At 40.3% G+C, this 16442-nt stretch overlaps 1 protein-coding gene across 1 annotated transcript in view; it reads right to left on the bottom strand.

Moving 5' to 3' along the window:
* Positions 1-15239, bottom strand: part of SPTLC3 (serine palmitoyltransferase long chain base subunit 3) — an 86852-nt gene extending 71613 nt beyond the window's left edge. The window contains exon 1 of the mRNA XM_005445598.4: positions 14901-15239. Within this exon, the coding sequence (XP_005445655.2) occupies positions 14901-15011 (111 nt within the window). The 5' untranslated portion in view covers positions 15012-15239. The remainder of the gene's footprint in view (positions 1-14900) is intronic.
* Positions 15240-16442: the final 1203 nt, after the last annotated feature.

Here is a 16442-nt window from a genome sequence, read left to right as displayed (position 1 = left end):
TGTCCCATGAGAAATGAGACCAAGATACACTTTTCTATCTTGACTTACTATCTGCAACTAGAACAAGAGACAGGTCAACTGCTTTACACAATACTGATAAAAAAATCACTGATATTTGACAAAGTGGGAAGACATTGATGAAAACCCCTGTGAATGAAGGTACACTTAATAGATAGATACCTCTCCTACGTGTACCAAGTATTTTACAAGAGGAGGACAGAATAATAATAAAATCTTTATCTCAGGAAGTTTACAGACTAAATAAATTCCAGAGAAATGCAATTGCAGGATATGCACCGTGCAGAAATGAGTTAGAGCAGAAGTAAACAGAGTACTGTGAACTCTGGGAATAATAAATTATGGGCTTCTACATGTGTTTCATGTTGACTGCCTTTGGTGTCAAATAAAGCAACACACTGACAAAAACTTCCTTCTTATTTGGAATGCAGACCAAACCTTTCTACTGCAGATTCTCCAGCGTACTGGAGGAATGGGTTCCTGCACACTGCAGGAACACACACTGCAGCTTCTCTTTCAACAGTGAATGTGCAGAACCTGTTTCCTGTTCCCAGCTGCTTACTTTAAGGAAAGAGTGGATGATATGCCTTTGTCAAGTCTGACTGAAAATGGCTTACTAGCTCACAAGCTGTTAAGGATCTGACAGAGAGTATCACTAAATAAGTCTTGTTGTTATAGGAAATGAGGCCAAAACCAACCAAGATAGCAGAATGCTACTATGCTGAAAGAACAAACTATATAAGTGGTTTTTGTTTTCCCCTCATACAATACTCCCTGAACTACACACATTTTTGACACCTGTAAAATTTTCAGCAGGGAATAAAAATAAGCATGCCTACCTGATGTTTTAAGAATCTGCATAACTTGTCATTGAATTAATTTTTATTTCCTGTAAATGTTAACGTCTTTATAACAAAATCACAGGATTACAATGCCTTGTTTCTCATCAAGTACATACTTAAACAGTCAAAAAAGCCTAAGTCTCTGATAATAATACTGACAAAATTGAATAAAGATATGCTTCGCTTCACTTATATGAACCCATGTAATTCTCAGCCCACATACGAGATAAGTTTTCAAAAGTTCTCCAGATACCTCCACTGAATCACAGGTATAAAAAACTACTAATAGTACCTTATCTCTGCTAGTTTTAAAATATTTTCCATCTATTGATGGAAAAATCTGATTCTTACCTTCTGATTTGCTTGATTTGATTATGCCATGCTGAAAGCATAAAGAAGTTCATATTAACATTTTCAAAAGCATCAATTAATTGATACTTTGGGTTAGGGGTAAGATGGAAGCAGACAGAGCTCCATTTCTGATCTGTTATGCTTGGTAATGCTGTCTTGTTCATTATTAGCAGAGAGTCTGTTGACTTTCACTCTTGCATAACCTCCAGAGGTGGATCTCTAATGCAAAAGCCACAGTGATTTCTTTACCAAATCAAAGAGGTGATGACAGGACTTCCTTTATGTAGTAAGACAATAAAGGCAAGAGATTTCTCATTACAACAGAAACTGAGGAAGAACCAAGACATTAATGAACTGCAGAGAAAAGCTTGTTGGAAATGGACAGGTGAACCTGTGTACTTGGGAAGACATTGTACATGGAGGAAGATGGAAGGCTCTTGTAGACATCACGTTAGGCTGAGAACTGCTGCTGTAACAAGTCCTCTGCTAGGCTTCTATACTGAGCACCAGTGCCCAAGGGCCAGGATTTTGGGGCCAGCTTGCTCAGCTATCCATCCTTACAACAGACATACAAAAAAAGCAGTTTCCTTGCAGCCCTTCTTGATCCTATATATCTCTGGTTAACAAGTCACCTTTTTGATTTCTTTGCCTTTAACTGATGAGCAAGAGGTGTGAAGGGGCCAATTAATTCCTTTTCAGGGATGCAATAAATTACACCTTTCCTGTGACAAAAGGTTTAAGCAAAGATGAAACTGGATTTTATTAAAGCTATTCTACAGTTCCCCAAGTACATCTGTCTCAGGACACAAAATTACTCATAATTTTTTTGCAAGCACATAGCATATCCAACATTTCACACAACTGCATGTCAATATATCAATTCTAATAATATACATCTGAAAATAAAGATGGAATACAAAATTAATAAGCTTTCTATCCCTTGAAAATGTGTAGATTTTATGAACAAGCAATTAGACAGCATATTCAACAGCATACTTGTCACAGAATGAAAACCAAAAATACTACCATTTTTCTTTAAAAGGTGTAGATTTTGGCAAACACTTATTTTTGTCTTGGAATCTATATTTGTTGCTGCTTAGTTATGGGTAAGAATTAGGTTTTGGAAACAAAGGTTGTGAGTTCAACTTGAACAGACACTGTTAAGAAATGTATTGAAAGCCAAAAATTACATAGACAAGTTCAACCCACGTGGGTTTCTTCCTAGATTATTCGATAAAGCACTTTTGTATTTCTCAACCTGGGATGAAACTGGAATACACACACACAGCAGAATCTACTTTGTAACACCCCTTATATATTCACCCACGGATACACCAATCCTATACTTAAAGGCTTATAAAAATCTCACTATTGGTTCTCTTATAACCTAAAGCAAGTGAAAAGAAACAGAGGATGATGGCCTATGGGTAAAGAACGATTGTGATTAGAAGAAAAAGGGGTGGAGAGTGCATCAAAACAGTTTGAACAGGGTTTGTTTCCTTTGTGATCAAAACAAAACCACAAAAAATGAAGAAGATTTCTGCCTTCAGGATTAACACACCCTGGTACCTGCTAGAACCTCCCAAACAATCTTACCGCCCACATATGCAAACAAAAAAGCTGTTTATGTAACAATGATGCAAGGAAAAAATTGTACAGGAAAGCAATGCCTTACATAAAGAAAACAGGACTGCAAGAGACATGCAGACACACATTTTTGTGCCCAAGACAAAGCAAAATGTTGCCTTTGAGCATGCCTGATATCAAGATTTGCTGGAAGTTCAAAAGCTCAAACTCATGAACTTACATGACTATGATCTTAAAAAGATGGGAAAATATATTGATTTTTCAAATGCTTTCTTAGACCATGAATTACCTTCAACAAAGGTCTATTTGCTTTGAATAGTTTCATTGTTTGGTGTTGATATCTGTGTAATACCTGAAACTTTGAGGCTGATCAGCAGGTGACCTGAATAGGAGATATATTTGATCAGATCACAGGGCTGGGATTCTTTCAGCTGACAATGAGGTATGATGTGACAAGCACGGGTGATTTTAAATTGATTTCTCAAGTTATATTCCCTGGCCTCCAAGCTTCCCATATAAATCACTACAGTCACTGACCCATGGCTGCTAGGACTGGGTGGAAACATCCGTAACCTGCCCTCTTCAGGCAGTGGCTTGAGTGATATTTACAGATGTCCTCTACAACAGTGTGCACAAATGCCTGATGGCAGCTACCTTTACCTTCAAGAAGTGCAACCTGGGGGGCACAGTGGAAGAAATGGTCCTTTTAGAATACGAACACAAAGTTTTGTGGAGACACAAGGAATGGACAGGAACCTGAAGTACAAGGACAGGCTGAGGCACTCTCCTGAAGAGCAGCCTCAGGAAGCTCAAGAAGATTAGCCAAGCTGAAGTCTCAGATAGCTGCAAGTGAGTCACAGAGAGGGATGTATGGCAGCCCTTCAGACCATATGAATCATCAGCAGCATCAGGGAAGAAGAAACTCAAATGGAAGTTCATGGAGGAAGCAGAGTGCAGCATGATGTCAGCTGAAATGGTTACGAGTCTCAGCTCCTTGACACAAATATGACACTCCATATTCCTGTCGCTAAGTGAATAAATCCTCACTTCTTGGTAGGTTGAGTAGGAAAACCACATTTTTCGGAAGAGAGAGAAATGACAGAGCACATGCCAAAGCCTGTGCTTGGCCAAGTAAATGAAGGAAAGGATACAGCTGAATAATTTCCAAAAAGACTGAGATGATCAGAAGAACAGACAAGGCTTTGCTGTGTTACACCTACACTGGAGGTTCTCACAGAAATTCAGAATACTCCAGGATGGAGAAAGTCACTTGGCCACAACAGGAAAAATGTTACTTTGTGCTGAAGACATGGGTGTGCATAGATGGTATCTGCCCTGGAAATTCAGGTCTTCACCTCACAGTTTTATACCAAAGGTATCTCATCGAAGGCTCTAGCTATCTGACTGAATCAATGCACCCTAAAACATGAAATGCTCCAGATCCTCCTCAGTTTGGCTCACAATACTGCTGGTTCCTGCTGCCTGCTCTTTTTCTAAATGGCACTTTTCTTCCCAATTCAGCATCCATCCCATAATGACAACTCTCTCAGACCATAGTCTCACAAAACCTCTGGCTTGGTTGCTTTCTGAAAGTGTTTTCTGTGGAAAAATTAGCTGCCAGGAAGAGCAGAAGTTCTCTGGCTGAGCCACTGGTTGTTGTAGGGAAATTTAATTTCCTGTTTTGCTGGTTAATCCCACAGTCCTAGCCGTAACAAGAGTTAATGTTCTTTAAAAAGAAATTAAAAACAATAATCCATGAGAGAGTTCATACAGCAGAAACAGACCTGCATATTGTGATAAATTAAGGGATCTTTATGGTTGTCTAGTAGCCTGTAAAACAGTATTTGAATTGCCACTGCACATTTGCAAACAGCAGACTGTGAGAGGCAGCATGATGTTAACCATTATTCTGGCAAAAAGTCACGTTTTACAGAGACTGTGGGAAAATAACGGACGTTTGGTAAAGAGAATTATAAACATCCTCAAGTGACCTGCAGCTGAGGTGTAGAAAAACACCTATATCTTACTAATTGTTGTTTAGCTTTGTGTGTTGGACAAGTAGAACATCTGTGCTTCAATAACACAGGCCTGCGATAGACTTAGAGGCATCCTATCAAACATGCTTGAGATTCCTGCCCTGCTGTGGGAAAGATCAAAGCACAGTGGCAAACTGCACCTGCACAAATCCCTGAAATACTATTAAAAACAGCAGGTCTGGTGATCAACTAACATGGACCAAGCCCCATGGTGCCTGTGTCCCCACTTGTGTGCGCCTCTGCCCGGGTGCTGCTTTGGGGATGCCCCAGTGAGGTAATGAAAATAAAATTACTCTCTGCCCCTCATCCATGGTTTTGTGGTTGTTCTTGTATCAGCTCACATGTCTGGCAGGATCCAGGAACAGCCATGACATAGCTGGCAAAAAAACTGGGGACTGGGGAGGCCACAACAGTGACCCCCTGTATTCCGAGATGGCCCAGTACTGAGCGCTGGACCCCTGTGGCTACTTCTCTAGCTACATGGGTTCTTCTGGAAGCATGCCTGAAATAGATAACAGGGCAGTGATCACCTCCCAGACAACTGAAATGGCCAAAGTTAGCACCTACGCAAAAATGCCAACTGACCCTGGCCCCACTGCCAACTCTGCACCCACCGTCCACCCCCACCTACCTGGGGTATAGGCTAGACAAGGTACTACCTGGCAAATACCAAAACAGCAGAAATGAAGGTTTGGCAGGTCCCCCAAAATTGCTACCACTGTAGCCTCTTACTGTGAGGGGGATCTACGTCCCTGTGTTCCTTTAACTCTAAAGTAGTGGTCTGCGGGGATTTAATATGTTTTACCTCTGGTGGGTACTGAAGCTGAGGTTACTGTATTGCACAGTAATATTAAGAATCCACATCACAGATCTGTGGATTGGGGGAAAATCTGACATCTGCCCTCTGAACACTAAGGTTATCTTAACAATAGGAAATGCCACTCCATTTACTGTGACAGTGTTAATTGTCCCAATTAAAGAATATATCTTGGGTATATATATGTTGGCAGGAGAAGCAGTAGAAACTTTAAATGGTTGCTTCTGCTTAAGACTTCACAAGTGGGATTTGCTATTCCATCTATAACCATTTTGTGTGGATTCCCAAAGTGGGATCCTGTTGTGCTGCCTCTGCCTGCCAAGGTGATAACTGTAAAACAATACCATAGTCCAGGAGGTGAGGGGGAAGGAAATTACTCAAACCATTCAGGCACTTCAGCAAATGGGAATCATTAAGGAAACCATGACTGCTTTTAATAATCCTATTTGGCCTGTTCAAAGACCAGATGGCACATGGAGAACAACTATAGATTATACGTTGAATAAAGTTACTCCCCCACTTGCAGTTATGGTTCCAGACATAGTTACTCTTATAGAAAAAAAAAAAATCAGCAAAAAATTACAGCCCTGGAAGGTGGTGATAGATCTTGCTAATGCTTTCTTTTTGATAGTCATTATATATTTACAAAGCATGTGCACCTAATTGTATTATTTGTACACAGCTTTATTTAAGGGCATTACATAGGCCATGGGAAAAGATAAAACAGTGTCAGTGGGCCTTGAATACCTGGCATGTTGATTACATCATCCCCCGGCCCCTGTTGAGGGGGTGGCAATATATATTCACTGCTTTGAATATACTGTCAGGACTGTTTATTGCTAACCTCACCAAATATGCTAATTAACATAACACTATTGAAGCATTAGAACAACTCATTCATCAGTATAGACCTCCTCACCAAGTACAGTGACCAAGGAACACATTTTATTGGACATAATGTTGAAGATTGCGCTCACGGGCTAGGAATAGGTTAGACATTCCACACTGACTGCCATCTCCAACCTAATGGCTTGATTAAAAGCATGAATGGGATGTTGAAGGAACAATTTAAAAAGTTAACCAGTACTAAAATTTATAACATGAGTTCATGTCTTACTGAAACAGGTTTTTTGTTAAACAGCTGGAATATCCATAATCAAACACCCTATGATCATATTACAACACTTCCCTTACAAAACATGGTGAGGGCTGAAATTCTTCCAGATGGTCTCTCTCCCAAAATATTAACTAAAGGGGAAATGGAATTATTTACACCAACAGATTACATGGTGGGACCATGACCTATTAGTCTAGATGTGAAGATTCATATAATAAGCCCTGAGAATGCTGTATGTTCTGTACCCCAGTTTCTCTTATTTTACATCCTCTATCGATATCAGATGCTCGGGAGGGATTTCGCGTATCTTCAATGCATACCTATGCCTATATATCTAGAGGGGATAGCACTGGAACGGTGTTACTGGTGTCACAAACCCTACATCAAATTGAAGTTTAATCTAAAAAAGTGCAAGCCATAGCTCTTCAATACGTGTGGGCAATTACCCCACATCAGGTTATCAAATCCAGAGTGATATTAGCTGAAGGAGTATTACTGAGCTGAAATACGTATTATTGGAAGAAGATGACATTCCTGTTTTCCTCCCTTATCACAGATCGGCTCATCATGCTTTGTAGTCTTACACTACAGGCACATGCTCTGGAAGCATTTCTGCGAGATCAACATGTAAATGGTTGTGGTTGGCCTCTACTGTAACTAAGTCATCCGCCTTTAGTATTGAGAGGATTTACAGCTGCAGATCTTTTGACAATGTGTTTCATTGGCATGCCAATCCCAGTAGCTGTATTACAGAATTATGCTATGCCAAGTGCTTTTCATATTGATGTTCCTTGTTGTTATTTTTTCTGAGTAGGTAATGGCTGTACACCAAGAAACATTACAAAATTGGTTGGTGGTGAACTATCTCCTTCTTTGACATCACTACCCCAATTTTAAAGGCACATGTTGCTTCAACACAACTGATGAATCAGTCAGTGTAGAGGATGACATTCAACATCTCCAGGACTTAATGCATCAAATGAAACAATCTACTGGTGGTGCCTGGCTGGCTGGGTGGGTTAATTCCCTGACAGGACAAGTGGAACACCTGATTCAAAGCATTATTGTACAGATATGTTCCTTCCTTTTTCTACATGTATTTATTACTTGCCTCTAAATTACTCTGCCTTATACCCCAGAGGAACAAACAAACACCTCCAACTTTGCCAGCATCAGCAGAAGTGGTCCGTTGAGTGACGGGGTGGAATGTGGGAAAGTAACAGAAGTTTGATAAGGAGGATTATAAACGTCCTCAAGTGACCTGCAGCTGAGGTGTAGAAAAACACCTATATCTTACTAATTGTTGTTTAGCTTTGTGTGTTGGACAAGTAGAACATCTGTGCTTCAATAACACAGGCCTGCGATAGACTTGGAGGCATCCTATCAAACATGCTTGAGATTCCTGCCCTGCTGTGGGAAAGATCAAAGCACAGTGGCAAACTGCGCCTGCACGAATCCCTGAAATACCAGTGAAAACAGCAGGTCTGGTGATCATCTAACATGGACCAAGCCCCATGGTGCCTGTGTCCCCACTTGTGTGCACCTCTGCCCGGGTGCTGCTTTGGGGATGCCCCAGTGAGGTAATGAAAATAAAATTACTCTCTGCCCCTCATCCATGGTTTTGTGGTTGTAACTGCATTCTGCCTGCACTAGCTCACACGGAGACCCAGACAGTCCCTAAACAGCCGTTATCTTACCATTCTGCCCATTATATTAATGAACTTGCTTCTGCAATGGAACACAGCCAGCTATGTCCTTCGCTGACAGAGCAGGCAGAAAATACATATTACCTTATTTGTTTCTGAAAGCTAGACTTCCACTTACATCTTAGAAAGGTAATTAATTCTCATGCTGTAGGGACATAAGTAGACAGACAATGGAACTAGTCACTTCATCGGCTTTCTTTTACTGGTTACTTCTGTTGAGCAAGAATAAGCTGCTTGCCAGGTACTTGCCCACAGAAGCCCTTCTGCAGTTCTGCATCAATTCTGTCCATTTTTAGATCACTGCAGCGGACTCTCGCCAGAGAAATGCTGCCTCCTTACACTAAAGGGTCACAGACTCACTTCAATGTCTGAGTTTACACAATGACCGGATGGACCCTCAGCTGGCCTCTGGTTCATCCTCACATTCAAAGGCAAGTCAACACCAAATTCCCAGCAGGGTGCTTGGGGTTTTGTCCTGAAAGCCTGCATGATGGAGACTCCAGAGCAACATGTCCCAGTGCTGTTATCTGCATCTTCCTTTTCTGCTCCCCCCATACATGAAACCTCTCCAGCCTCCAGGAAAAGTATGAACCATTAACCACTACCTTTTGAGCCCAATGATCTAGCCAGTTATTAGCCCATATAGTAGTCTACCCATTGAGAGAGACCCTAATGTCCCAAGTAGCATATGAGGATAGTATGGCTAAAGCTGAGGTAGATGACATCTATCACTCTCCCCTCCTTCACAAATCTAGTCACTTCATCATAGAAGACAATCAGTCAGTCAAACATAGTTTATCTTTGGTACATCCCTGTTTGCTATTTCAAATCACTTTCCTCTCTGTGCCCCAAGAAACAACCTTTGCTAGAAATGATCTTTTAAAAACAGGCGGAACGTTTGCCTATCTTAAGTTATCAGGGATCTTCTTTGAATATCCATGACCTTTCAAAGATGATAGTGTGTGATGTCACTGTGACACCAGCCAGCACACTTGGGTGCCTCCCTTGTCATCCCATGCATTTGTATGGGCTGAGATTTCTCAAGAGCTCCACGACTCAGTCCTCTTCCCCTACCGGCAGCCTGATGACACAGAGGCTTGAAAGATACTGTTGGTGAAAACGGAGGCAAAGAAAGTACGGAATACCTCAGCTTTACCCATGTCTGCAGTCACTAGGTCACCTATTCCCTTCAGCAATGGGCCGCATTTTCCATGTTTATTAGTTTACTGCTAATGCAGCAGTAAAAGCTCTTTTTGCTTCTCTTGATGTCCCTTGCAAACGTCTACTGCAAATGAGCTTTGGCTTTCCTAATACCATCCATACATGCCCCTGCAATGTTTCAAAACTCCTCTTTCTTAGCCCATTCCTGCTTCTACCTCTTGTATACTGCTTTTTTTGCACTAGAGTTCAACCGTGGGTTATCTGGTTAGCTAAGCCAGTGTCCTGATACATTTACTTGTTTTCACATGTACAGGAATGAGCTGTTCTTGTGCTAAGAGGACCTGACATGCTAGGTTTTTCAAACCAAACCAAATTAATACATGCCATTTTTGTCAGGGCTTAGACTCCCAAAATTTAATTATATGAATTCAAGGATTTCCAGGTGTTAACAGGGTAGTGACTCCAGCCTTGCTGGAAACTTTTTGTGCTATGTGAAAAATCTCTAACCTTGCATGTAAAGTCTCGTGCAACACACTTAAAGAATTGCTATGAGAGTCATTGACTGTTAACATGTGCCTACACACTGGTCACATCTCAGTTTGCAGAAAGAAGTCTTCAACATTTCCTGCTTCCAATGCATTGAGCTCATCACATAGCAGGGTAGATGACAGAAACAAGGGTGTGGATCTAAGACCTGTGATTATTAGCTGAGACTGCTGGTGCAAAGCAACGAATTTCTGGGGCTCGAAACCAAGGAGAAGAGAAGGCAGGAACCGAGGATGAGGAGGTCATGTTTGTGGTACAACTGAAACAACAGGTGCAGTAATTGGTAAAGAACTCTGACTGGAAACCAATTCTCAGTATCTTCCTTTTGTCACTACAGCTATGAAACCCAGAGGGCTTAGGGGGATTGCACCTTCCACTAGTATGTGCACAATAGAACAGGTCCAAAAGGCTTAGTGCTGCAGGTGAAAAAGGCTGGGCCAACAAAACCTCCTTTCAGTTTGTTTTTACCCAAAGCAACATCAAAAAAGGAAGATAATTCAGAAAAAAAGACCCTATTACGTTGATAGATCATTATGGTTGCACAGCTGAGGCTGCAAGCATTTGGAAAGGTAGTAGTCTGATCAGCGTTAACAGTCACTCCTTGCTCTTCTCTTATCAATAAACCTTATCGCACAACTCTAATTGTAGGAATTAGCTTACTATATTTCCCCACAGGACTCATTAACATTTATATTGAGTTAGTATAAATAGGACATTTTGGATGCAAACTACTGTAAAAGCACATGAAGAAGTGCTGTGTATATATATATATATGTGAGAGGACAGAGCACAAAGAAATTCCAGGGGGCGTTTACAACATAGAAGATTCCTACAAGAACAGTTGCATGGCAAACTCCTTTCATGACTCTTTTTAAACAGTCAATGTTTTCGTTAAGATCTTCACTGAGGAGTAAGTGACATTGTAGTGCAGAACGGAGAGGAAGAAAAGCAGGGGAGCCAAAAGCATGGAAGGGACTGAAACTGACTGCTGGAGTATTGAATAAATAGTGCAGTAGAACAGTTAGGATAAGGTTCAGATGTCCCAGGACAAAGGGTAAATATAATCAGCTTCTGAATGTAGAGACCCCAAATGCTGGAGGCTATCATACTTCTGGGCTATCAAATAAGAGGGGCAGGTGTTACTGGGTTTGATCTCATTCTGGGCTCTTTTTTGCTTTCTGAAAGGAGCTTGAAAGCCCTGCAAAAGGCTGAAGTCTTGTTCACTGCAAGTTTCTTCCAAGCTACTGCCATTCTTAGTGCAGGATAGAAAAAAAAAAAAAAAAAAAAAAAAAAAAAAAGAAATTGCAGGTAGCTTTATACTGCCTTGCAGGCTCACTAACGCACTCAAAGAAATGATCTAAGAAATAAAACTGTTACATGTGTACTGTAGGAAAAACATATTTCCACTGGAGAGACATATTTATTGTTTTAAAACTTAAATGTACCCTACGATTAACACACAATCAACAGCAGTATAACAGCAAAAGTAACCATCACTAGGAAAATAACCTTCTCCTGGCTACTACTGTCACATAAATAAATAGGTTAGCTCATGAATTGTGCTTTGGATAAAGGCAAGTCCAGGCTACAGGTTCAGGAGGAACACCCAGCATGTGCCTGTGTTATAAGCACTAACGAAGTGGAAGACATGGCCCACAACCCACCTTCCAAAGCTTAGGTCTTACTTTGGCCCAACTTCCAATGAATGCAAGGATGCAGCATGGTTGTGGAGACATGGTTAGGCCTGGTGTTCATTATTACATGGGAGTCTGTGCTATCAGCTAGAGTTAAGTCAGACTTAAAATAATCACAGAAGCTATTCAAACATGTAGTCCCACTCAAAAGTAATATAACTTTTTCCCCAAAGCAACAGCTTCTTTTCTGGTAGGATGCTTCACTGCTTCTTTATCACTTAACTATCCCCTTTCCTGGTATACCACAGATTGCTAGAAGTAAAGAAGACCTCACTACTCCCCCACATTTGATCATCCAACCCATTAAAGAAAATCCTTTCTTCAGAAACCTGGATTTTTTGCTATATCAGAATCACTTCTCTATTTCTGCCATGCACATACAGACACACAAAATGTTCTTACATCATTAAGATGCAAAACACATTATTCCTGAGCCCGTGTTTTCAAAAGCACTGTTTCCAAAGCCAGCATTTCCTGAAGCTAGTGCTTCCTGTGGGCTCTCAAGAAAAAAAAAAAAAAAAAAAAAAAAAGGTTTATAAAGCAGATTTCTGCAAAGCCTGATGTTCCAGTCAGTCAGTTGTGTGCAACTATTGCTACATATTCCTGGCTTAGAAGCCTTCACTGTGCCATGCCCTCGCTGTAACCTCTGCACCACCAGTTGCCTTTCTCAAATCAGAACACATCTCCCTCCTTGCAAAGTAACACAGTTGTAACTAACCCCAAGAGTTTCAGAACTGCCACAAGTCTCAGGTGCTAGAACCAGCCTCATCAGGCACATCCCCTGAATATTCAAGCACTATATTTCCCCTCCTACTTAAGGTCTTTAATGGCGATTTACTAAATAGGCAGTGAAATACATGCATGTGTGTCCGTGTCCCAGTGTCCTTGTGCGTGTGTCAGAGTGTTAGGGGAAACCAGGGCAACATGGAGAATGTGCAGAAGAGGAGGAAGGGAGGAAGATTACTAGAATCGTGACAAACATGGGTATCATTTCTGCACAAGCTTCCTTGAGCACCCAGCTGCCATATTCCCTGCTCCTCACATCCCTGCTATAAAGTGAGAAGCACACATCAGTGAGGTGTTGCAAATATAAACACACTGGAAGACTGTGGGAGTTTGCACACCTACAAGCAGTAAGCCGTGTAAACAGAGCAGGTAGGAAGGGACAGTATCTGTTCCTGTAAAATAGGATAAAGCATAAGTACTGAACAGGGTGAGGCAGCTGAGGCGGGGAAACAGACCAGACAGGATTGGGAAGATTCCTACCAGGGATGAGATTCCTGGTTCATACAGGACTCTAGTCTGTTATTGTTTCCTTCTTTTCCAATCTGTGTTTGAAACAGGAAGACAGGGGAACTGGTATGTAATTCGGAACACAGTACTAGACCCGGATTTACCAAATCTGCCTTTGATAAGCTTCATGAACTTTCTAAGGCTTTACTTCCTCAGCCATGGATGATATTTACCAGTGGTTCAGTGCCTCTTTCACACATCACATGGCAGGGTAAAACTCCCTCTCCAGCCATACAGTGCTTGTAAGACTTTACTAATCTAGCAGGTATATCTGCTAACATTTCCTTCATTTCTTTCTCACCCTTTTCAGGTTAATATTTATTTCCTCTTTGCTCACCCCTCAGCAGTATTCTACTTTATGTTTCTAGCCATGTCTTTCCTATTAAGGAAGAAAACCTAATTAATCCCCTCCTGGGAGTCTACTGCTTTCAAAACTGCTCATTTGCAGCAGCTTAACAATAACTGAATGGCAAGGTTTAGCCCTTGAAATTTGCCACTTAAGCTGAAAGCAAAGATTTCAGACATCATTGTGGCAAATAGCTAATATATAAAATGGTGAGAAGACATATGTGATACGTAAAAGGATGCTAGATTAGGTTCCTGGAAGCAAATACCAGGAAAGGCCTTTTCAATCATTGCACAAGCTTTTTTGCTTTCCTCATCCTACACAAGCCAATGATTGGGAAACACCATACCAAGGGAGACACCTAAAGCCAGACAATCATCAAGCATGACACTGGGCGTGCCTTCATTAGTGTGTTAGGTGTGTAAGAGCTCCATTTAGAGAAAGATAGAAGATAGCAGTTTATTTGTAAAACAGTGGAGCTCTCTCCATCTAAAGCTTTTAACAAGGATGGTCAGGTGAGTGCTCAGGCTCCAAAAGCAACTTCCTCCATCCCCCTCTCACCATCACATTGTGCTGTAAAGCCAGCCTTTTTCTAGTCACTACAAGATTTTTATTAGTGACCACATCAACATCTAGAATTAGGACACTTCAAGACAGACAGTATGTTCCCAGTCAGGACAGGTATCACAGACAGACCACATTTAAGATTTGGGCTTTTTTTGGCAAAAGCATACCTTCGGTTTTGTGGTTCATTCTTTAGGATGCTACATGCCAACTGTTCCACAAAACATTCACATAAATGAGAAGTGCTGGTTTCAAAGAGAACAGCTTGAGAAAATAGTAAGTAAACTGACTTGTATTTTCAGAAGTACAAGGCTGGAGAGTAGACATCAGTAAAGTGCAGGCATCAGTTAAACCAACCTTGCAGTAATGTAAACATCAAGAAAAGACAGCTTCCCTGCCTAAATGTTTTTTGGGTTATACTTGTACGGCAATAAATCACACTTTAAAAACCACTCCACACATGCTTTAAGTTGATAAAACAGCTTTCCACTAGTGATTAATACATCACAAAGTTGACTTCACCATCAGTTAATCTTTAGAAGGAAACAATTACATTTCAGTGTGCATGTGTTTGTTGTGTTTGATATGAACTAGAAGCCAGTTAGTCCACAGGACCGACATTCACAATGCTCACAACAGTTCAGGATGATAGAGAAAAAGCAGCGACAGGTCCTAAGACCACAAAATCTGACACACAAGCCTAATCCATACAACCTATTCAATGGAGACTAAGACCGCCATAAAACTAGCTTAATAAGTAATGTTGCAACTACCTATTTGTTTTCAATATTGAGGCAATTAAGGTAAACTATTACACCTTACCTTCATTCCTTTTGTAATTCCATTTTTCTTATAGATTCCACTTTTTAAGAGGTTATTCTGTTTCTGATGATGATGTAGATGTCCATTGCAGACTGCACTGGGATTAGCCATCTGTTTAAATTAGTCAGATTCTCAGTTCTTAAGGGTGTCTTGGGTCTTTCAACTGTAAAAAAGACAGTGGGATGAGCAGATAAAGTTCTTGGTTAAGGCCTGAAAGGTATCCAACTGGTCTGTCAGGATTTTCCAGGATGAGAGGAGGAACTATCTTTTGCAATATCTTAGAAACTTAAAACTTTTTCTTTCATACACCTTCAGCCCCAGCAAGCTAGAACGTGAAATACATAGCAGGAGGTGTGCTATTAAAATCTCTGAAAAATACTGCTCGTTGCCGACTATTGTATGAATGCAGCTTCTATGAGTCAACAAGGCTGCTGCAGCTATCAAGAAGTGGGTGGATTCAGAGGCGGGGACACTTAAAGACATATTACCTCTTAAACATCTCCCAGTGAGGAACATCACATTTTTTTTCTCCTTATTACACTCAACATAGAGCTACGTTACTCCATTTAGAGTAGAATAATAAAATGTTTTGAAAATTTAAACAGAGTAATCTTTTAAATTACATGGTTCATCTTGCTAAGAGTATACTGGTTGAAAAAAGTATTTTGCTGAGTAGAACAGAACTTTTTTTTTCTTCTTTTTTTTTAATAAATATTTTCTTATATAGGTAACAGACATGACAGACATGATATTAACCAGGAAATGGAAAGCATTTTAGTATTAGAATGAAATTTTATCTAGAGGTAGAAATAATATATTTGTCCCTATCCTACAGGTGTGTGCACAGGTGTTTACTAGTGTGAACTGTCCCTTTAAACTCAGTTTAGCCAGTAATAGGATAAATGGCATGCTATTACAATTAATGAGAAACAGATTTTTATAAAGTTGATTAATTTAGTTTTAAAACAAAACAGGTTTTAGTCACATGTGAAAGTATTAGGCAGGACTAACATACAACCTTGCCTTTAAGACAAGAGTTTTTTGACTGTGGAAGTACTCATATATATTGTCTTTCCTGAACCAAATTCTCATGTTTCAGATTTCAGTGGCAAAACATAAAAGTATAAGCATCTCTGGCAGCATTTCATAGAATCTCTTCCTCCCCAAAAAATTAAAATTAATGTGGAGACAGATTAAAGGAAAACTGAATTATAATATCCATTTTGAAAAACAGTAAGGACGAAAGGCAGGGAGAAAAAAGATACTCGGACTGTTTTAATTAGAAAAAAATTCTGTGTCATCCTGGCAAGGAAATGCAAGTGATACAGAAAAAGCAGCCTAGAACTTGAATATGTGGAATGCAGGAGATGTTAAATGAACCACTGCAAAAATATACTGGGAAACACATTGCATTTGTTTTGAAAAATTGTTTTAGACATGTATAGAACTGCTAAAATGTATTTTGTCCTTTGAAGTGATTTGGAAAGTAGAATATCTTCAACACGTTGGAAAACTTTCAGTCTCTACCCTAAGAGAGACCTG

The sequence above is a fragment of the Falco cherrug genome, chromosome 13 (genome assembly GCF_023634085.1).
Source record: "Falco cherrug isolate bFalChe1 chromosome 13, bFalChe1.pri, whole genome shotgun sequence".
NCBI lineage: Eukaryota > Metazoa > Chordata > Aves > Falconiformes > Falconidae > Falco > Falco cherrug.
This window is presented reverse-complemented; position numbering and strand designations above follow the sequence as displayed.